The 23405-nt window shown below is 35.6% G+C and overlaps 1 protein-coding gene across 8 annotated transcripts in view; it reads right to left on the bottom strand.

Annotated features, from left to right (window-relative positions):
* The window catches only part of TLE1 (TLE family member 1, transcriptional corepressor), a 119569-nt gene that overhangs the window by 15137 nt on the left and 81027 nt on the right, over positions 1-23405 (bottom strand). For 5 of the 8 annotated variants that reach the window (XM_074196678.1, XM_074196677.1, XM_074196680.1 and 2 more), the window contains 3 exons: positions 23196-23386; positions 21219-21295; positions 193-442 (listed from right to left, as the gene is read on the bottom strand). In XM_074196678.1, the coding sequence (XP_074052779.1) occupies positions 193-442; positions 21219-21295; positions 23196-23386 (518 nt within the window). The remainder of the gene's footprint in view (positions 1-192; positions 443-21218; positions 21296-23195; positions 23387-23405) is intronic. The other 3 variants (XM_074196683.1, XM_074196685.1, XM_074196684.1) reach the window with 1 other exon arrangement.

Here is a 23405-nt window from a genome sequence, read left to right as displayed (position 1 = left end):
AGTAGTAATAAATAAAGCCTTTAAATCTAAGGAGGGGAAAAAAAAAGTCAAGCTAAATACAAAGCACAGGAAAGGAAACAGAACTGGCCTCTATTTCCTCATAATATGAATAAAATCCAAGCCAGGACAGCTATTTCCTTATTGAGTCTCCAAGGAGAAATTACCCTTGTGCTTAAGTTCCTGCTCACTTACCAGACAGTCCAGCTGAGAGACTGGACTCTTATTGCCAGGTTGGCTGATGTCCCAGACTTTGACGCATCCCTTCCCACCAGTGTACACGTGTCTCGTGGGATTGCTGATAGTAACTGCGCATACTACTTCTCCATGATTAAGGGTGTTGATCTGACGAGCATGTCGAGGGATTCCAGGTCCAATGAGGGCATCGGGGGGGAAAGGGACAGGCTGCATCTGACCATCTGCAGTAACGTGAAAGGAGTATGCGCTTTTGGGGAGGGACAGGCATAGGAGAAGAGGAGGTATTGGGTAAAAGGAACATAAAAGAATAGAGAAAAAAAATTCATCATAAAGAAATCTGTCACTAAGTCAGAGTACTAACTTGAGAAAGACATGCTATGAATAGGTCCTTTATGTTATTAGACTTGTCCCCCCACCACTTGACATCAATTCAAGTTGAAGAATTAAATCATAACATAATAAAACTAATCTAAATAGCAAAAAAAAAAACTTATCAGTTTCAGGAAGGTCACCATACTGAGTTATGCCTTGATGAAATAAGATTAAACAATTATTTTCCATGTTTCCATGTGTTTGTATATATATTTTTAAATAACACAAAACTTTCAAATTATATACTCTGACTAAATACTATTGCCCTTGGCAAATATTTAAGGTATAACTACAAACAAACTATAAAAGCTAACATACCCACTGTCTGTTCATTACAAAGATCATTTTGTTAAATCTTTGGTTCAAAAATAAGAGACACAAATAGAATTCCTGTGGTTCAAAAGATAAGACATCTGTCATTCCTAAAAATCTGTGTTGGAATCCTTAGTAACCATTCCCTGAGCTCTCTAGAGACCAGTGTGAGGAAGACAGAAGAGTAAGGAGTCCTGTATCAAGAAGTTACTAGGCAGACACAGAAGGGGCTATTATTGGCAACGTAAGAGTAGACTAATATTTTCTTCTATTTTCTTTACCTGCCCTTAACCTCAAATGAAAAACAAACAAAAAAGGCTCAGTTTGACACATTTATCATAGTTGTAATCTCAAATCGCAGAAGACCTAACACTACTTGTTCTGCATACCTGAAATTTGCCAAACAAATTTAGTACTTCCAAAGTTAAACTTTCCATTTTTAATCATAAGAGAAGCCAATGATAAGGTAGTAGCAGGAAGAACTATGGTGTGATGCTAAGAATACTGGATTACAAATAAGGGGCAAAGAGTCCTAAATTCTAATCTCAGGCTGCTACTAACTTTCTCTGTGCCAAGTCATTTATCCCACTTTCTGGTTTAAAAAAAAAGATGGTAGCTTTCTTGATATGCAAAATGGATTTCCAGGTTGTATAAGGATCAAATGATGATACTGAAAGCTAACAACTTTAAATTTTGAAAAGGGTTTTTTTTTAAAAACCCATAAAACAGATGTAATACATACATAAATATATGATTATGGTATAAGTATTTGTATGTGCACACATACAATCTTACTTGATCCCTATCATAACCCTGAGTTGTAGGTACTATTATCATTCCCATTTTACAGATAAAGAAACTGAAGCAGAAAGAGGTTAAATGACTTGCCAGAGTCACACACCCAGTAAAGTGTCTGAGGCAAGATTCGAATATGACTCCAAGTGCAGACTGCTATCACAGCGGTCACAGATTTAGAACTAGAAAGGATCTTACAGGTCTGTCTTCTGGTCCAACCCCTTCTTTGAATTGGAGAGGAAAATGAGGCCAGAGATGTTAAATGGTTTCCACATGATTACAAAGCAAGTAAGTGGCAGAGATAGATTTTTGAATGCTGGTTCCAAATCTAATATTTCCTCTATTGCACAAAACAGTTAATCAATCAGTTAATAACACATTTATTAACACTAGTACCAGGCATTGGCCTGGTATATGTTTTAGAAATATAAAGCAATTTATAAAAAGGGTCTTTCTCAAATCTTGAATTTTATCGTCTTATAGAAGAATCTTTTATATTACTTTTTTTCTCTCGAAAAACTGAATAACCATCCTTCTAACTACCCTAAAATGTTTTTCCTTCTTGAATATATTTCTAAGTAAAAAGCTGCCCATACAATTCCATAAAAGGTTCTTCCCTCCCCATTTCCATGATAAAATATTGAAAGAGCTTTCAAAGGAACACAGAAATCATTCCACTTTAGTGTTACCTGTAATTTCCTACAAGTTGAAATGGTTAGTTCCTATGCTTTAATGAAAAAAAAAAAACCCTCTGAACTTAAAATTATTCTGATGATACATTGTATTCTTATGTTAAAAAATTTAAAAAACAAAGCTTCTCAAAATAATCCATTCCCTGTTTGTCTTGAGTTATTCAGCTCTATGTTTAACACTAAGCTACATCTCCATAATGTAACACCAAGCCTTCATCCCTATAATGTCCCTCTGTCATATGCCTTTCTATGCTGAGTAGAGCACATTCTTTCTTCCCTTCATTCAGTAGCATTTGCCTGCCAATGGGGTCTTTCCTTTCAACAGGCAAAGTACTTACTTAGCTTTATGGAACAAGATTTTTCCTTCTACCCAAGACTACATTCACTATGATTGTTTTTTCTTCCATTTATAGGCCAATTTTTCCCACTCATTTCAATAACTCCTTCCCCTCCACCCAACAACCCTTTCTCCTGTGACAAGGGAAAGTCCCAAATGTATTATGTGTCAAAATTATTCACTTGAAACATGGCTTGGATACCTTATGCATTATTGACTGGCCCTCATCTCCACCCTAACTCCACTCCCACTTACATAAGAGTGGCACTGTCCAATCATTCTTTAGAGGAAAGAGCATTGGAGAGTTTTGTTATGCTTTAATTTTTAAGTCAGAAGATATGTGGATGCTGCTTTACCAAGCTGTGTATCCTGAGGCCAAGCCACAACTTCTCAAGGGAACCAGTTTCCTCATGCATAAAACCAGGTGGATAAATGTAATGACCTCTTACTGGTTCAGACATTTTGTGATTCCATGCTTATGATTATGATTATTATTACTCCATAATTATTATTACCCAAGGATTCTTTTATCCCTCGTCCAGTCTCCTTATTCTTTTCATTCCAGAAAGAAGCTAAATATTATACTATCTAGAAGCCTTGTTCTCCATATTAATAATAATAAAAGAAGACATTTATATGGTGGCTTAATGTTTACAAAGTACTTAAAGTACATTATCTCATTTGAAAAAACAGTAATAATAACTGACATTTATGTGGTACTTTAAGTTTACAAAAAGCATAACAGATATTATCTCATTTGATCTTCACAAAATCTCTGTGAAGGGAGGGAGCAGAGACGATCATTTCCCCCATTAAACAGATGAGGAAATTGATTTCATCAGTTAGGAGTTGTGACTTGCAGAGCTAAGAACTACCAAGGCTGGACACAATGCAGACCTTTTCTAAAGCCAAGGTTCTTTCCCTATACCACACTGCTTCTCTGGTAATTAACTAGTCATTGAGATTTTAGTATGAGTTAGATTTTCCATTACGACAAATTTTTTCCAGTTTCTTTCAAGAGCTAGACTTTCCTAAGAAAGTAGCTACCCTGCTTCATTATTATCCCAGCTGAAAACAGAAACATTTTATCTCTTCAAATTTATCTTTCAACTCCAAATGTAAGAGTCCATGATATCATTTTAAGTTATATGGTTTAACCCCTTTAAACACTAGAACAAATAAAAATGATCTTTTTTCTACTTTCTCTTGTTCTGAACTAAGCTATGCTCTTCTTTTGAAATCTTTTGCACTTATCACATGCAACAGCTGTCTTTTTGAAAGGGTAAAACTCAAATTTCAGAAACAAATGCAAACAAGGATGTACATTTTTAAACTGTACAAATACACAATTCAGCTATTCAGTAACACTTTTTAATGTCAACTGCACATATCTGCATAAATTGTGCTGTTAGGTGCTGGGATAATATAAAGAAAAAGATGTCTGCTCCCCCAGAGAGCTTATATTCTAGTAGAGGTGCTAAGATACAAACACAAAAAGCTATCATAGAAAACAGAAAACTATCTCACACAGAACTTATATATAAGGATCTCTTTTTAATAAAAAAAAAATAATGGTATCCTTGTACTATTACTGTCTGCTGGTGAAGAAAATACAGGACCAAAAACTACTATCAATTTTTATTTAGTGCAACAATATCTAATTACAGTTGAAATACCTGGGTAGATCCGTATATTATAGAGATCAAAAGATTAAAGATCTTATATCTAGGAAGTATGGAAAGCAAGGGGAACTGTACAGTAATCTATATTGTTGTGTAGCGTTTGTCACTTGGATATGATCAGAAATTGCTATATGCATTCTACATCTTTAAAAGAATCCCTTTCCATGTTCCTTGTAAAAATAGAAACGGATTTATTTTTCAAGATAAATCCAAAGGGGGAAAAAATGAAAAATGAGAAGTGATTCTTAAGAGACGGTAAAAGGCTGAGAAAATGGGAAGAAAAGGAAGATGGAGCAATAAACACTTTAAATAATAGGTATGAAGTTATTTATCACGATTCACTATATCTTCTAAGGAGGAAGCAGCTTATGCTCCAAGGGAAGGGTGGAAGATACATGGGAGCCATAAGGTGAGAGGTCATCTAGCTTAGAGGAAGAAAAGACGGGCTATTTGGCATGACTCCACATTGAAGGGTACTAAGGTAGGCATTTGCTGTCCTAACAATAGACCTCCCATCTTCTTAGAGTATGTATCCAAAATGTGAGAAAGCCTCCTAAGCCTTTTCAAACATGAGAACTAATACTCAGGTTGCTGGGGATTGTGATGGCCTAGGTAAGAAACTCTGCTTCTGAGGATCACAGGTGGTGTTTTTCTCACTGTTATTGAGTGAAAAACAGAGGCTTTTAAAGAGAAAAGCAGATTTTGAAAGGGAAAAGGTAATTAAAAAGATGGTGGATGAGGACAGGGTTTCTATTTCTGAGCCACGGCTTGAAACACAGCTCTTGCAAAGAGATGGAGTGAACTGAATAAGGCTGGTCAAAATATACTTGTCTTACAAATATGATTAAGAGGGATTTAAAATGTACAGTGTACATGAAAGAGGAGGTGGACTAGATTGTCTATAGAATAGAAGTATGCCCACAGAGTCTGAGCAGATAGGCTGGAGCCAGAGAGGGAAGGGTTGTTTAAATGCCAAAACAAGTTTATTATTTAACCTAAGGCAATGGGGGGAATGGCAATGTCTTGTGCAAGAATGGAAAGTCAGTCAGACTTATACATCCATTTCAGAATATTTATTTGGCAGTTGTGTAGAATGCAGATTACAAAGGGGAAAAAGTAGATGCAGAGAGACCAATAGGGTAACTGCAACAGTCCAGGCCAAGAAGTGGTTAAGAGAAATGCTGAGAGGTATTACTGATTTTAAAAAGAAAAATATTGGTAGGGATGTAGACAGTTGAGGGAGGGGGTTTGGTTAGTGAGAGTGAAGATTTGGCAAATGATAGGGATAACAAAGAATACTGATGCTATTGATAGGAAATAGGCTAATTTAGAAGAGGGCGGTTGAGTTAGGAAAAAAATAATGGATTTAGTTTTAGATAAGCTGAGTTTGTGATGTCTGTGATATGTAGGCAAAGATGATCAGCAAGCTGTCTGAAATACTGGTGTTATGCAGTTGTTGTATGTAGAAATGATAATTACCTACATAGAGATGAATATGGAATACTTGGAACTAACTAGAGGACCAAGACAATACTGAAATAGGCCTCCCTTAGACCACTGGCCCAGAAGAATGAAACAGATGAGGAATTTGGAAAACAAATCACAAACTTAGCAGGACCATAATGGTGTATTTTAATTTTAAATGACTAGGCATTTTTTTTAATTTTCCCTAGTAAAAGCACCTAATAAATTCTTGATTTTCTTTGATACAAATAATTTCTTTTAAAAAGAGGAAATGAAGAACAAACTCCTTTTCTAAACCTGATTCTAACAAGAAGGAATTAAGTTGCTAAAAGAGAAATTATAGGAACCCTAGAGAGAAATAACCACTCCACCTCAGAACCGTTGTCTTTAAGGACAAAGTAAATAAATATCTAAAGACCAATATTACTGATATTGATACAATTTTAAAAATCTAAATAAAAATATTGGCAGAAACCATAGCAATGGGTCTAAAAATACACATTATGGCCAAAGTGGATTTTAATGTTCAATAAATACTTTTTTTCATTCATTCATTCCATATCTGGGAATTAACTCAGAACACAAATAACATGAATTAAAAACTGGAATTACAGAAATTATGGAAAAATTACTATGCAAGGAACTAAATTTAAAAAGTTTATGTATGAACCTAGCTAAAAAGATAACTAAGTATTATCTTTTTTAAAAAAATTATTTAATGGTCAGTACTCTTAGAAAATAAATTTTTGACTCAAGAGACAGTAGTAATAATTTATATGGTTAAGTCAAAATGTCAAGAATCTCAGGATAAAGTAATTTTTTTAAAAGAAAGCAGGTACAGCATGACCATATTTCAAAGTATAAAATGGTAATTAATCAAAACCATCTGGTACCAGATTTAAAAAAGAATGATTAGTGGAACAGACTAGATACAAAAGATTTAGAAGCAAACAATATTAGTAGTATAACATTTGATAAATCCAAGAATAAACCTTTTGTGGAAGACACTATTTAATAAAAATGTCTGAGAAAATTAGGTTCAGGACATTGCCTTCTATTATATATCATAATGAATTCCAAATGGATAAACTACCTCAATATAATTACTGAAATATTAACTCCAAATATAAAGTCATTTGGCCTAGAAAAAAGAAAAGTTAGAGAAAAAAGGTTTCAGTTTCAAAAATGTATTATAGATATGAGAAGAAAGAAAATAACTGATAAAATAGGAATAAATAAATCAACACAGTAAAAACAAGATAAAGTCAAAAAATTCCAATAAATATATCTGAAAAAAGTCAACACTTAAAATCTATAGAAATTAACACAAATTTTGAAGAATAAAAAAAATTCACAAAGGTTAGCCATTAAAAAAAGAATGTGAGTTTTTAAAAACAAGTACTATCAATCATCTAAATTTTATTGTTCAAAATTGCTAATAATCAGAGAAAGCTAATAAAAAAATTAGATATTATCTAGCATTGTTAAAATGGCAAAGATTAAAAAATTCATTGTTGAAAGGGCTGAGAGGAAACAGCTATTTCACTATTGGTAAAACTATGAACTGGTCAATCATTGTAGACAATGACTTACATTTTAAAATCATTCATACTTTTATTCATTATTAGATTTAAATTCAACAAAGCTAAAAAATGGATTAAAAATATTTTTAACAACATGTGAAAGAAAAAGTTGGAAACATTCTATGTACCCAATAGTTGGAGAATGACTAAACTTCGCCATAAAGAAAAACAAATTTAAAAAATTCAAAGACATAGGGGTGGGCAGGGAGGAAGTGATAGAATAAACAAAAAGGCAGAAGCAAAATAACAATAACTGACTCACCAATCTCTAGATTTGTGGATTTCTACTGATTAAAGAACCTACTATTTCCCAAGGCAGTACATTATAATTTTGGAGAAGCCTGATTGTTAGGAACTTCTTCCTTTTATTAATTAAAAGCAAAACAATTCCAACTACCCTAATATTCTCTACTTGGGAAGTACTGGATTCTCCCTCATTAAAACTTTTAAGAAAAGGTAAGTTACTGAAGAATCTATTGAAGTAGGATTCCTATGGGATGGTCAAGAAAGCCTCTGAAATTACTCCAAATTTGATTCTATAATTCTGTGTAATCAGCATTTGAGCTAGGTCCTAATGAAGGAGATAAGATTTCAATGGTTGTGTTAAGGGAAAGACTGTTTCAAGTGTACAGGGATCAAAAAAAATGAAATGTGTCATGTCTGTGTAAAAGTTCTATTTAATGTCACAGTGAAAAATAAGTGGAACAATTAATTGGCCTCTGGAGAGCTTTAAAAATCAAGAAAAGAAGTTTAGACCTCCTTTAGTAACCAATATGTTGAAACCCTTGATAGCTTTAGAATAGTGAAAAGTCGTGATCAGGTAACTTGCATTAGGAAAATAAATCTGGTCATTTACATAAAGGAGGAATTGAAGGCGGGGAGCTAAGTTGGCAGATCATAAAGAATGTCTCACTCTGCATGTGAATCTATCCTCTGTCTTTGAGGAGGTAGGTAGCATACTTTATCACTGGTCCTCTGGAATCAAGAAGCACTGCACTGATCAGAATTCTTTACTGTTGAAAGCTACGTGCTTTGACAGTGTTGTACAAATTGTTTTCCTGGTTCTACTCATTTCATTCTTCATCAGTTCATCTAAGTCCTTCCACATGTGTCTCTGAAATCATTTACTTCCTCACTTCTGAAAGCACAATATTATTCCAACATACTTTTATTACAGTCTGATCAGCCATTCTCTAATTGATGGGCATCCCTTTAGTTTCTAGTTCTTCGCTACCCCCAAAAAAGCACAACTATACATTTTGTATATTAGAAGGTCTTTTCCTTCTCATTTGATCTCTTTGGAATATAGGTCTAATAAAGTTATAGATGGTTCATAGGGCATGTCCTACTGAATAACTTTTGTAAATAATTCCAAATTGATTTTCTAAAATGGTTGGGTCCATCCACAACTTCATCAACAATTATAATTGTCCTGAGAGGTAGCATGGACCTGAATCAGAGAAATGGCAGAAGGAATGGAAAGAAGATGGTTATGAGGTACAACTGATTGAGAATCAGCAGAAACTATGCCAACAAGCACTGAAACCTAACCTTTCTTTAGCTTAAAGTTAAATACATGCCATCATTTTCTAAGAAAAATCCAATGTACCTTTAAAAATATTTGGAAAGTCAAAGTAAACCTATTACATTTGTAAGTTATCTCTTGGCAAACTGAAACCAGTAACTGACACTAAATGGGCAATCTGGCTTGAATCCTTGGTCTTACTTTTTATCTGAATAATTTATGTGTAATGAGAATTACAATGATGGTCTGAAAAACAAATATAAAAAAAAGATGCAGCACAAATTCTACCACATTATGCCAGAGAACTTAAGGCATTGTCTTGAAGGTACTCTGAAGTTTTCTCAGTAATATCACATTTTCGCAAGATGCTCCAGCATATGTCATAGTAGTCTTCCCACAGTTGAAAGATCTGGGCTACATGAAACAAGCTTTGGTTTGTAAAAGATCATACTAATTTTTTTTCCTACAGCAATAGTTTATAGGAACTAGATATTATATTTTAGCAATAGGAACAAACAAAATTCAGGAGGAAATGGACAACCATCAAGTCATTTTCACAAAATTAGGTGTATTTAAATTTATTTGGTAAGAAAAACTGTTAACTGGTGGAAAAGGAATGTTCTGTGCTTTCTCTATCAAAAGCATTTGTGGTCCTTCATTTCTCCCTGTCTTCCCCAAAGTGTGGTGGGCACCACCACGTTTGGATAGTCATATCAAAGTTTCAGCAGTATTTTGGACAGTTCATCTTCAAACAGTTCAAACTTTAAAGAGGAGTTAAATTGACTGTGTTTGAATTTGAACCCTGATTCTCTGTGAGTCAGATGTTCCAGATTAAAAGAGGCCTGTAAGGCACAAATGGGAGAAGGTTTTTAATGCACATCTCTGGATAACTCCCACTCATCTTCCAGGTGTCACATGCTTTAAACTGTAGAGGAGGTCTATGATCATAATACTGCAACTTCACAGTGCAATGAGTGACTGCCAGAAGTAAGCACTCCTCTGTCCCGAGGGAAACCCACATGAATGTTAATACATTAGTCACAGGGGGCCTCAAAGGAAGCTTGAAAACTGCCTGCTGTGCTGGAAAGTCTAATCAAATGAGCTCTAAGTCAGAACAATGTAACTGATTGGTGTTGTCTAAATGATGGGACAGGAACTCGAGAGGACTAAGTGGCGTGCAGGAGGGGGCCAGGAGAAGGAAAAAGGAAACAGGAGAGCTAGAGGAACTGACACTAGTTACTCAACATTGTTAATAATACTGACAGCAGCGAGCAAAGGTATTACTGATTTGATGCAGATCAAAAGTATTTGTGTGTTTAATTAATTAGATATAAGACGAAGAACACCTGAAGAAAAAGAAGGCTGTTTACTAATAGAAAAAAAATCCATTTCCCTGTCTAAAAGGAATTCAGCATAACTATAGGTTTGAATATTAGATAAAAATAATAGCTATGGGTTATTAGCTAGGTGGTGTAGTGGATTAGAGCACTGGCCCTGGAGTCAGGAAGACCTGAGTTCAAATTCAGCTTCAGATATTTAATAATTACCTAGGTGTGGCCTTGGGCAAGCCACTTAACCCCATTGCCTTGCAAAAAAAAAAAGAGAAAAGAATAGCTAAAAGAAGAACAGAAAAAGGAAAAGTATGAATACTTCACTAAAAGTTGCTTGGCATACCCTCAGAGTTGTATGAATAAATATGTAGATGATGAAGACAGGAAAGGTAATAAGAGGGGGTAAGGAAAAACCAGACTGTGAAAAAACACAATCTGAAGGTTAGGTGGGTAGGAATAGAAAAGTTTTCAAAATGGCAGCCATATGGTAGAAGGGAAGAGCCAGTTGGGGACACATAGAAGGCCAAAAAAATAAAAAATCAGGGGCGGCTAGGTGGCGCAGTGGATAAAGCCCCAGCCCTGGAGTCAACAGTACCTGGGTTCAAATCCGGTCTCAGACACTTAATAATTACCTAGCCGTGTGGCCTTGGGCAAGCCATTTAACCCCATTTGCCTGGCAAAAAAAACCCCACTAAAAACAAAAATAAAAAATCAGAAGAAGGGGGTTATTGAAAGACATTTGGACAAGAATGTGGCAAACTACCAAGAGATAGAATAATTTACTGTACTGCTCCTAGAATGTGGGTAGTGCCAAGACCAACTAATTGGTGACAATGCAGCCTCAGAGAAATGACACTCCCTGTAGCTTTCAGGGTCAAGTGGCAATGGGCCAGGGTCACTCGTATTGCTGGAAACTGGATTAGATTCTGAAAAGGGTGAATTCTACCAGGCTTCTTAGACTTAAAAACAGAAATGGAATAAAACTGGTTAGAAGCAAGGGGCCTTTCATTTATTAGGTATACAGCAGAAGGTGAAGTAACAGTGAGCAGATCTTCCCCCAATGGGAATTCTGGCAACAGCAGTGGACTGGAAAACAAGAATGCGTTCCTAAGAAGCAGTTTATTTTTTCCCCTAGTAGAAACAGCTACTGTTAATAAGAGCAAACTGTGTTCTGTGTACAGAGAAAAAAGCAGGTGTTTACTAAATCGTAGTTCTACTGTAACACATGAAGTTCAGTCATAGAAAGACTTACCAGTATTGGAGAACTAACTACACATAGCAAAGGCCACAGTCACAACCAACAACAAAGACACCAACAATAGACTTGAGTATTTTTCTACTTTAAATTTCTTTTAGGGTAAAGAGGGATTCTGTAAATCATTGATTGGTACCTCAACTGTCCATATAGTTGACCTATTTTTTTCTTCCATTAAAAAAGAGAGAACAAGAGTTTCTAAAAGAATTTAGTTTTTTAAAAAAAAAAGAATTGTGTGCTTATAAACCTTTCAGAACAGGGAAATCAGAGGAACTTAGATCAGCTATCTAGTCAGATCCACGTCCTAGATGAATCCCTCATTATAACTTATCCACACTCTATCTGAAGAACTCTAAGAAGGAAGAATCCATCACTTCCCAAGACATCCCACATTTCATTTCTTGAAGTTACATAATTGCTAGAAAATTTTTCCTGGTATCAAACCTAAATTTGCCTCTTTGTAACTTTGACCCATTATGGCTCCTGGAAAACACAAATTATTTATGTGGTTCCCATAAACATTATTTCCTCCTTAACAAAAATTTCAAGCAATCATCTCAAATGGAATTAAGAGGTATTATGTTAAATTATACACAAGAGGAAAAAAGAGTCCAGAAGCTAAAGCTGATCAAGATCAAAACAAATAGAATTGCTTGTAACTCCAGATATTAACTGAAACTGAATATTGTATTATTATAATACCAAGATTTAGTGATAAATACTAATTGAAAATAATGAATAACAGAACTCACTAAAGTAGCCAGTGAGGTTCAGGAGGTAAGGGCACAGTGCAAATGAAGTTAACTGTTCGATCTGTAATAGCCCACCACATTTGGATGCTAGTATAGTTCCAGGTGTGCATATATAGAAGGTGTAAATGGTACATTTCAGTACACTTCACACATTTCCATCCATGTTTTTACTTAGAATATAATGTACATACATATTAAAGGGCATTAAAAGGGCACATCCTAGTTTTTCCAAATGATATTTCAGAGCACATTTTTGCCATCACACAATTTTCAGAAAGATGGATGGTAAACAAGATCACACTAAGCTAAATGTTTGTCAATAGAAAATAAACAAGTATGCAATTCAAAACAGGCTGCAACTTAAAGGGTCTCATCCAACAAAACGACTCCCATGCATACAGAGATGCAAGATTCAACAACCATAAACCTTGTTTGACAAGCCCTTTGTCATTATCAAGGGAGTCACAAAAAAAGGAGACATAAAATCACCAAAAATGTTTTCCATTGTCATGGATGTGGATCCAGTGCAGAATCCAAGCTAAAGACTGATTATTTATAGGTAGTGAGGTCCTCTAGATATTCCTGTGCATTCAGTTCCAGAATCACTATGTAACAGTCCTTAATATTTCTGTGTTTCATAGATCTCTTTGGTAGCCTGATAAGACTATGAACCGTTTTTCAAATTTTTTTTAAAGGTCATAACTGAAGACAATACTAAATTTCTCAGAATACATATGTTCATATATATTTAAATTCATAATTAAAGATATTAAGTTTTAGTTAAGATAGTGAAAATAAAGGTAATTTTTTTCTCATTCAATTTCATAGAGCTTTCATACTCTGTTCATTGTCCACGGATCCCAGGAAGTTGAGAACATTTATTGTAGAACAGCTTGTAAGATATTCATAATCCCTCAAAACTGGTTTATCTATCCAAACAAGTAAAACCATATTATGATATGTGGCTGGATAAATAGAACTTATCTACCTTCCCAATGATAGGCACTGAAAATGAGAAGGGTCTAAAATTGACTAGGAGGAAAAGAATGGGAAATGGTCAAGGTCTTCAAATGACCCAAACTTTCCAAGAAACAAAAAGAGAATCTTTTTATTATCAACACTGTTCTAGTGGCCTGATATAGTTGATTGTTAGGTATGGAAAAATGACAAGATAATAATAGCACCTACCTCCCAGAATTGTTTTGAGGATAAAATGAGATAATATTTGTAGTGTTCTGCAAACGTGAAAGTGTTATATAAATGCTTGATATTATTATTATTATTTATTTGGCATTTAAAACCTCTAAAAAGACCAGGTGACAAATGTATTTTTATCAATGCCATCTTATTGGGCAGAGTCCTATGCTTTAAGCTAAAGTCCTTTCACCAAATGTGTCACTCTGGATGGAATCTTTTAATTGGAAGGGACCTTAGGTAAACATTAATCCAACCCTCTCCTTTAGCAAAGACAAAGGACCCACATTTCCTTATTCTAGAGTTTAGCCATTCTTATTTAACCTAAACAAGAATCAGTTTTTTTTCACCTGGAAACTAGCGACTTCATAGCTCTTGAATTCTCTTTTCTCTGGTTCTAGTATTTTGGTTTCCAGAACTCAAAAATGACCTTTTGTTTCTTGTATAGAATGAGAAATTAAAGTTGATTCTAACACTAAGAGAGATAAGGGTCATATTAAGTCTAGTTATTGTCTCAGAAAAAGGGCTTCAGCAAATGAACTACAGGGAAATGCAAAGGTTAGTAGTGACTGACCTAATTTCAGTCATAAACATTAAATTAAATTCAGAGAACAAGCGAAAAAAAAAAAATAGTGACTCACCACAGAATCCTTAACAGCTAAACATTAAAGTCCTCCCAGTAAAAATACTCGTTTTCAGTCTGTTAAAGGATTAAGCATCAACTACATTTTAAAATAGTCTCTCAGAATTGTACATGATCCCCATTCCACACCAAATAAGGCCCTTTATCTTCTAGAGTTTGACACAATAACAAGGAAGAAGTATTTTCCCTCCCATGTAACAAATAAGAGAGACAACATGGTTCAACAGAATAGGTTGGTCTTACAATCAGGATGATCGGGTTCTAAGTTCAAATCCTGCCTCAAATCACATATTCACTGAATGAGTGAAGCATTAAGTTATATGCACAAAATACTATGCTAAATACAAAGGAAACAAAATTTCCATCTCTAGTATTTCTAGTCTTTTCTAGATTATCTCTGTTAGGAGAAGGAGCTCACCTTCTAAGGAGGGATACAACACGTATGGAAAGTCTTAACTCCAAGTCAGATAGAAAGTACTATGGTCCATAGGAAGTAAAGTAGATGATAAAAGTTCCTATTTAAGGTCATTTCTAATCATGAAAGCACACCAGTTTTTAATGCTGAATCATGACAGCACCAGGGACTTTGATAAGAACTTTTTTTTGGTGGTGGTGGTGGGGGATCGGGGGTCTTCAAAAGATGGTGGCTGTTGTATCTTCAGGAGCAGTTGCCAGGCTGTTCCTCATAGGTGTTGTTTCCCAGAATGCTACCTGAGGGCACTGGCTTGGAAGCCTTGCTATTCCCAAGGCTCTTAGGTTCAGGATTAGAGGCTGGTTGGTTCCCTTACAGTGAGAGGAGAGATGGCGGCCAAGGTGCAGGTTGTGATGGTTTGACTTGCTCTGTGATACAGGCTACCTCCTCCTCTTTATCCCAAGAATGCCTGGCTGTTTCATCTAGGCTGTTCTGTCTGCCTTTTACGTAGCAGTTTGTTATTAGTTGCCCTCAGACCATCCTTTGACATTATCAGTTGCAAAATAGTTGATTTCTATTGACAAAAGTTCTCTAAGTGATAATTCTCAAAATCAATGAACTCATGGGTCCTGAACATTCCCTTACTCCTCATCCCTCCCTCCAAAAGGTAGAGATGGGGCCTAGAACTGGAATTTTACTGATATAGAAAATCCCCGATTAAACTCCTGATATTCATGTAAAATGGCATCTTTCCTGCAAGTTAATATTATTTCACTAGCGTTGTAGGGGGATCATGGACCACAAGTCACGCAGTTAGTATGCATCCAAGTTAAAACCTGAACCTGGATTTCTACCCACTCCACAATACCAACTCTGAATCAAAACCCAAAAATTCCACAGCCAAACCAACACTAAATAGTGGAATAAGCTTCTGAATTTTATTACTGTCCTTCAGTCTGACTTTTCAATCAGGAAAAGGTGACAGGAAGTTTGTTTTGAGAGAAATGCTGGGAATATTTATTCCTCTCTATAAGCAGAAGGGCCCAATCAATTTAATTTTATTCTCAAAAAGTGGCTATGGAAAGTTTGCTTAATATAAAACTCTGAATGGAGAAAAAACATCAGGCTATTATTATTATTTTAACTTGTCACCAAAACAAAACAGATCCTTAGTTCTGTAACACATTCAATTAGCAGAAGACAAAAATCATTCTGATTGCCAAGTTAATGGGCTCTACACTTTATATTCTTCATGTTCTACAGAAAACCATTCAATAGTATTAAAGCTTTTTACTTTCTTCCAGTGTGTTCATATTTACTGGTTCAGTCTAGTCTTTAAAAAAACAAGCTGATTATGATAATATTTCAAATTCATTTGGAGATTTCCCACTGGTTAAGCATTTCTGTCTTGCTAAGAAGTTTAATATTTTTTCAAGTGTAATATCTGAGAGAAGGTTAAATGGAAAGAATATCTTAGCTTAATTTCATCACACACAGTAATTCTGTTGTTATTTTAAAAAATACAGACAAAAGAAAAGCAGCTAAATTAATCATCATATGAAAATATCCTGATACAAGTAAAGATACCGAGACTACTACCTAGCTGGTAAAAAATGTGTAACTTGTCCAAATATGAATTAAGTTTTTCAAGTAATTCAGCCTAATGTTACTTTTTGAGAAATCAGTAGATTCTTCTTGGTGGTCCCATCTATTCCCAAGTCTTCAATGATCACTTCCAAGACAATGCATCAAGACTTGATGTTTCATTCCAAACTTACCCAAGCAGTATGAATAGCCACGACTGGGTGCCCTATGTTCTCTGGGGGCCTGGGGGAAGGAGAGAAGGAAGGCAGAAAGGAAGAGGTGTCCTCATGGTGGTCATTCTGAAGCTCTGTCACCTTGCTGTCCCCTCCACTTTCTTTGACCAAGCTACATTCCAGACAAACTTTCTCAACCAACCTACTCAGGTTCCCTGAACGTGGCCTATATTTGCAAACTCTTCATTAGCAAAAAAACAGCACACCCATATCTAGACTATAATTCTTTCATAAAAAAGCAAAAAACTTAAAGAATGGATCTCTTCTTTTCCTTCCAGGCCCATTTTCTAGTGCCATTTTCTCTATGAAGACTTCCTATATTCTCTCCAGCTAAAAGTGATCTTTTCCTTGTCCTTATCATATTACATTGAGAATAATTTTTTGGATGTTTAATAGTAGTTTTCATCTTTGTATCTCTTGCATATAGCACAGTCTCTTGAAACTAGATACTTAAGATAACAGTTATAACAGCACTTTAAGGCATGCAAAACCTTTTATAACTAACACTTCATTTAATAATAATAATAATGATGATGATAACAATAATAGATAGCACATAATAGATTGCTTATCATGTACCAGATTACTGAGTTGAAGCACATTATTCTTCTTAAACATTTGATTCTCTTAACAGCCCTGTGAGTCACTTTTATTCCCATTTTATGGATAGAGGCAGACAGAAGTTGAATGACTTGTCTAAGGTAACACAACCACTTAGATTAAATTTAAGGTCTTCTTGACTTTGGGTCCATTACTCTGGCCCTTTACCTGGGTCATTAACAGAATGTTGAATTGGACTGAATCAGATGACTAGTGTTCTACTGCCCACAGGGATAAGTGTTCTGGATTATTTCCAGTGGTACAAATGGAAGCTTTATGTTTATCCAGGTACTTATCACCCTCTAGAATTAGTGGCTATGTGGCAAGTGCAGCCTGGGGTAAACTGCCCTTTCCTACTTTTATTATTCGGCAGTGCATTTGTATACAATAAATTTGCCAAGACACACTGGAAGGGGGAGGGAGTGATGGGAGCAGGTATTGGAGAATAGGAGAGCAAATCACAATCATCCAACAGCTCAAATGCAGCAGCTCTTGGAGTAAGGCCAGGACCTACCCTACATCCCAAAGAAATTATCTACAGATTTCCAATTTGCTAGAGGGCAGAAAAACTAGCTCAATTAAATCCATACAATTTCACTGTTAACTCTTCATCACCAAGGCACAGATTTGCTGAAGATAACAGACAGGAAAAAAACAAACAAACAACAAAAAAAAACACAGTTACATTATTAAAAATGGCATTCTCCTAATTTTCAAATTCACCAAAGGAAATAAGTTGGGAAATCGACCGTGGTATGTGAAAGAAAATACGACAAAAACCACTTAAAAAATGACAAGTGGCAAAAGAGCATCTCTTCAGATGTGCGCTCTTTCTTTTATGAAACATATTTTGCTAAGAGACAATCCATATTCCAAATGAAGTTAAATGTTTTCCCCTGTTAACTCCAAACCCAAAAAGGTACTTTTAAGATGTACAAGATGTACTCAGCTGGGATGGTGATGTGTGCCTATGATCCCGACTGCTGGGAAGACAGAAGCTAGTAATTACTTTGAGTAATCTGGACCACGTCTGAAACCAATATTGGGGGGGGGGGGGCAGATTGTCTAAAGTTGGGCAAACTCAATCAGGTTGGAAATTAAACAGGTTAAAACTCCTATCCAAGCTAAACTGGAAGTGGGATTATAGAAGCAAGGGTGAGCACAGAATTTTTAGCTTGGTGAGATATGGAGATTTCCTCCCTCCCCCCCCAAAAAATTAAAATTCAAAACAGTGGGATGACTGACTCCTGAATTACATGTGTAATATTGGAAGAAGCTGTAAGCCAGAGACTCAAACCAAGCTTTTATCAGTCTATACCCCTGATGTGAGTAGTATTGATTTAGATAGGCAAATTGGCTGTAAATACCTGCATTTGATCTTATTTCTAGATTTTTCCAAATATAAATATGCCAAAATTAAATATAATAAATATTTATTAAACACTATATCTATATACCTCTGTTGAAAGTGCTAGAGGAGATATAAAGCTTAAATATAACAATTCCTCCCCCCCCCCTTCCATTCCTGAGGTGGGGGGGGGTCTAATAAATTGATCACTCATTACCCTCTCTTGGGTATACATAAATTTGTCAACTATCTCAGAATGACCTTCAGAAATGAACACAATACTCCCAAAAAATAAAATAAGAAAGAAAAATAAAAAAATGCTCAAATGAACTGAAGACAAAATAAAGTTGGTCAGACCAGAAAAATAGTACTACAAAATTACAATGGCCAAGTATGGAAACACAATAGATAAGAAAAGTACCTCTAATCTTCTGCTGGTGGGGAAAGGGAGGATCAAAGGTGTGGAATACCACATTTACAGCATTTCTGAATTATGTTTAGTTTTTCTGACCTTTTACCTTTTTTATATTTTATCATAAGAGAAGGCTACCAATGAGAAGGGACAAGGTAATGACAATAAAGGGAAATGCCAATAATGTGAAAACAATATATGTGTGTGTGTGTATGAATTATTTTTAAAAAGCAATAGTATTAGTATTATAACTTATTCCATATATGCTTTAAATGAATCTAGCATGAATCAAAATGGCAGTCTTAATAAAGAAGTCAGTAAAGAGAAAAGAGACAGAAGTCTAATATACTTAAAGACCAAAGAATACACACATATCCTTGAACTGTCTAAACCACAATGATACAGATCTTTTTTTGGCACATCTAACGAGAGATTTACTCTCTAGTAAAACTATCCATCTTGCTCTCCAGAAAGTTAATCCCCATGGCTGAGTTGTCTTAAATTTTAACTTACAAATCAAAATTAAATTCAGAGTATAGTAAAAAGAACTGGGAGTCCAAAAATTGGAATACCAGTTTTTCTAATCTAATTCGCTATGTGCTTGGCTTTGTACTTCCATTCCTCAATTTTACAGATGATCAGATAGATTGCTAAGGGTCCTTAGCAATTCACATTTTGGGAAGACCTATTGCTGAAGATGGCATTTGGGCTGATTCTTGAAGGAAGCAAAGAATACTGAAGGAAGGTGAAGGAGGAAAACTTATTCTACACGGGAGACAGCCAAGTAAAGTCGAGAAATAGTAGTCCAATGTTACTGGATCTCAAAGTATGTGGAAAATGGTAAAAAAAAAAAAAATAAAAATAAACACACACACACACACACACACATATATAATATATGGGTGTAGAAATATATATATACCAGGATACAAGTCCTGACTCTGACACAGACTGGATGTATGACAGTGAGCAAGTCACAGTGTCTCCAGACAACTGTCTAGTTACCCCACCAACACTGGCTGAAAGAACTGATTATATTAATGAAATAACAGGCCAGGTTAAAAAACACCCCCCCCAAAACCCTGACAACAAAAAATAAAGCCATAGGGAATGAACCAGATGGTGCCCCCAGACCTAAAATCACACTGGGGATGGAACAAACTGGAGCAAGCTCTGGACTCCAGAGTTAATCCACACTTTGCCTTATTTCCATATAGACAAACATGAACTGACAACATATATTTAGAATCTTAGCATTATCATTTACTTCTTTTTGTTCAATTCTCATCCCTATAACTAGGTTCCCAACTTCAAATTCTTAACATTTTTGCCCAGGGTAAACAAATAGTATCATTTCAAGTATTCAAATTTCATTACAAGACATTAATACACATGAAAATTAGGTGATGGGCCAGAGATTCAGTTTTCCCCTTACATGTTTGGGCCTTCCATTTGAAACATATTCCATTTTGCAATCACACCATCTGTGAATGGGTTATGTTTTAAAAGGACATTCAGCATAATGCAATTGAACTAATTGATTGAAACTGATTATTGAAACTGATTATTTAGCAGTAATATTTATCATATGGTTACTAAATGTGCAAATCCTAAAACCTATAAGAGGGTTTTCATACTAAAATGTACAATACACATACTTTTCATACTAAAATGTACAAAACTACATTTTAGCTTTTAGGACAGCAGAAGGGACATGCAGATAGAATTAAGGAGAAGGTTTTTAAATATAACATTAATATTTAATTTTTACTTCATTCAGGAATTTGACATTTAAGGATTCCTTTAGAATTTTTTATTACTTTTTCAAAGATAAAGTAACTCTTTACTTTCTTATAGCTATATTTTTTTCAATTTTTTAAAACACAGGGCATTTTTATTTTAATAATCATCTTCTTTCCTTCCCCTGAAAACTCTTACTTCACCACTCTGTCTTTGCTCTTTTGAACTTGACAAAGTATTCACATAAAAGCTGTGAGTGCTATCTAAAATTCAATTGTTGAGTATCTGGTAGCCCCATCATCCATCAAAATTTCCCTTCTGCCAAAAATAAGGTGGTAACTTGGCTCCACTATTAGCAATGAATAAAAAAGACAACCTCAACTGTTTTCAATGTTAAGAGCTGATGACAGCATATTACTGAAAAATCTAACCTCTATCCTCTGAATGAATGGCAGAGCATCCTTCTGGAAAAATCGTTACCTAGGTACATAATATTTTCCTGAAGATTGCTGCTGCCCTCTCTACAAACTGATTCTCTCCAGAAACAGTTAAATTCACGAGGTTACCAACAACAAACAGTATACATGACACCTACCAGTTATGTATTAATAGAAAACGTGAACAGATACTGAGTTAAGACAGAAATCTCCTTGGAAACCCCCAAGCCAGTCATCCCTTAGGGATTTTTGTTTGCTGACACCAATGACTAAGTCTACTCCCCTGTTTAGAAAGCTACTGACAAGTTAAAGGTACTTACGGTTTGCCCCCTGGGATTCCTGCTAGATTTGGAGGGATTGTAGGTACTCTCATGTGAGGAGGGGGATCAAAACCAACCTGAATAAAGGGGAAAAGAAACAAACAAAAAACAGAACTCTCAGAATTTAGGGAAGAATTGGATTTAGCAGGTGACAAGATAATCATTTTGACTGCTTTTATATTTCTTTAAAGAAAACACATTTATTAAGCAGCAAGTTTGTGCACTTTACAAATGGTATTTCATCGAATCCTCACAAAAACTGTGGGAGATAGGCACTGTTGTTACCCCCCATAGTCAAGTTGAGGAACCTGAAGCAGAAAAAATTAGATGTCTTGTCCAGGGTCACTTAGTTAATAATTATCTGAGGATGGATTTGAACATGGTCTCTTTGATTCCAGAGCCCACTTCAAACACAATACAAAACAGGCTTACATTTGCTATTTGCCCAATATTTTTTTGCCCTAACCCACTCGGAAAATATGCCAGAGAATACTGGCATTTCTTAAGTGTTTTTTTTACAAGTCCACCCACAGAGGCAAAATAATTCACAAAACACCACAGGCAACAGTTATTTTGAAGAAAAAACAAAAATAAAAACAAAAAAAAACACCCCTGTTTAAGATGAGGAATCAACTTTGCATGCCATTCTTTGAAACTTTACAATGTTCCACTTATCCACCCCCTTGTCCCACAAATTATGTGACCAAGTAGATGGACCTAAATCCTACAAATAGAATACACAAAATGTCTAACTCAAGTGCAGTTAACATCTGATATATGATCTATTTTGTTCATTATTTATGGTCAATTTTTAATCCTTGGTTCCACAACCCCCTGTTGCTAAACATGTTCCCTGAGCCAACATTCGCAACCATTACCAAAGTATACCCATATAATATAAATTTACTTTAATATTATTATATTACAATCAAATATTTTATCTGCAGGGGACTAGGAAGAGATGAATCAGTACTAACAGATACAAATTCCCTTCCCTTTCACTAATGTGGTCAAATCTGCTTTCCAATCTTCCTAACTTTAAAAAGTGATGAGAGAAAAGAAAAGAGAGAAGAATAGAAAAGAAGAGAAGAGAGGAAAGGAGAAGAGGTGAAAAGAAGAAGAAAGAGGAGAGGAGAGAGAAGGAAAAAAGAGAAGGGTGAGGAGAAGAGGTGAAAAGAAGGAAAGGAGAGAAGAAGAGCTGAGGGATGAAGGAGCCATATTAGAGATTTCCCCCTATCCTAGAAAAACTGAAGACATTCTCAGAGGCCTTGGGATACCTTATGCAATTGCTTAAAGAAAATTTTTTTTAAAAAATGGGCATAGCTAGAACTGAAGGTACTTTAGAGGTCATCTAATCCAACACCCCTCATTTTAAAGATGAGGAACTGAAGCCAAGAGAAATAAATGACTTTCCTAAGCACACAGCAAAGTCAAGGTCCTCTGACTCCAAATCCAGAATTTCTATCAAGAATGATAACCATTTTTATTTTCTTTTCCAAGCTAAGGGGGAAAAAAAAAACATGAAAAAAGAATTGTCTTTTATGTGAACTTTCATTTAAGAAGTCTTAACACATACACACACACACACACACACACACACACACACAACACCCCTCACGCAATTGTGGTGGAGGAAAACCAGATGTCTCTGACTACTAAAGTCCCTTGTAGTTTCCTAATACTACCTTTTTTATCCATAAAATAAGTAAAACAAAAACAGTTTGGCATTTATTAATGAACCGTATCACTGATGAAGGCCAACAGAAAGGAAAATGTATGTAAACACACTGGGGTTCTTTGTTTTTGAGGTGTGGGGCTTTGCTATTCTTGACCATGTAGCAAAATGAGACACACAAGGACGCAGTCAGCCCCTGGTGTTCCTCCAGCCCAGGAGTTTGACAGGGCTAAATGAAGCATGCAGCTTTTCTCACTGAACCAAAACCCATCCCACTGAGACGGAAGCAGTGTGTGGCCTACCATTGGGGAGCGTCCGTAGGCCACCACGGCAGCTGCAGCTGCGGCAGCACTCATCTGGGGAGACATGTTGTGTAAACTTGCGTAAGCTGCCCCTGGGCTGGTCAACTCGCCATTCATGCCAGCATGGGGGACCATTCCAAATGGAGCAGGGTACGGGCCAGGTACTGCCAGAGGTGTCCTCAAACCAGCTGCTGGAAAAGAACAAACACG

This window comes from Macrotis lagotis, chromosome 8 (genome assembly GCF_037893015.1).
Source record: "Macrotis lagotis isolate mMagLag1 chromosome 8, bilby.v1.9.chrom.fasta, whole genome shotgun sequence".
NCBI classification, from domain to species: domain Eukaryota; kingdom Metazoa; phylum Chordata; class Mammalia; order Peramelemorphia; family Peramelidae; genus Macrotis; species Macrotis lagotis.
Note: the sequence above shows the minus strand (reverse complement) of the source record. Positions and strands in the feature narration are given on the sequence as shown.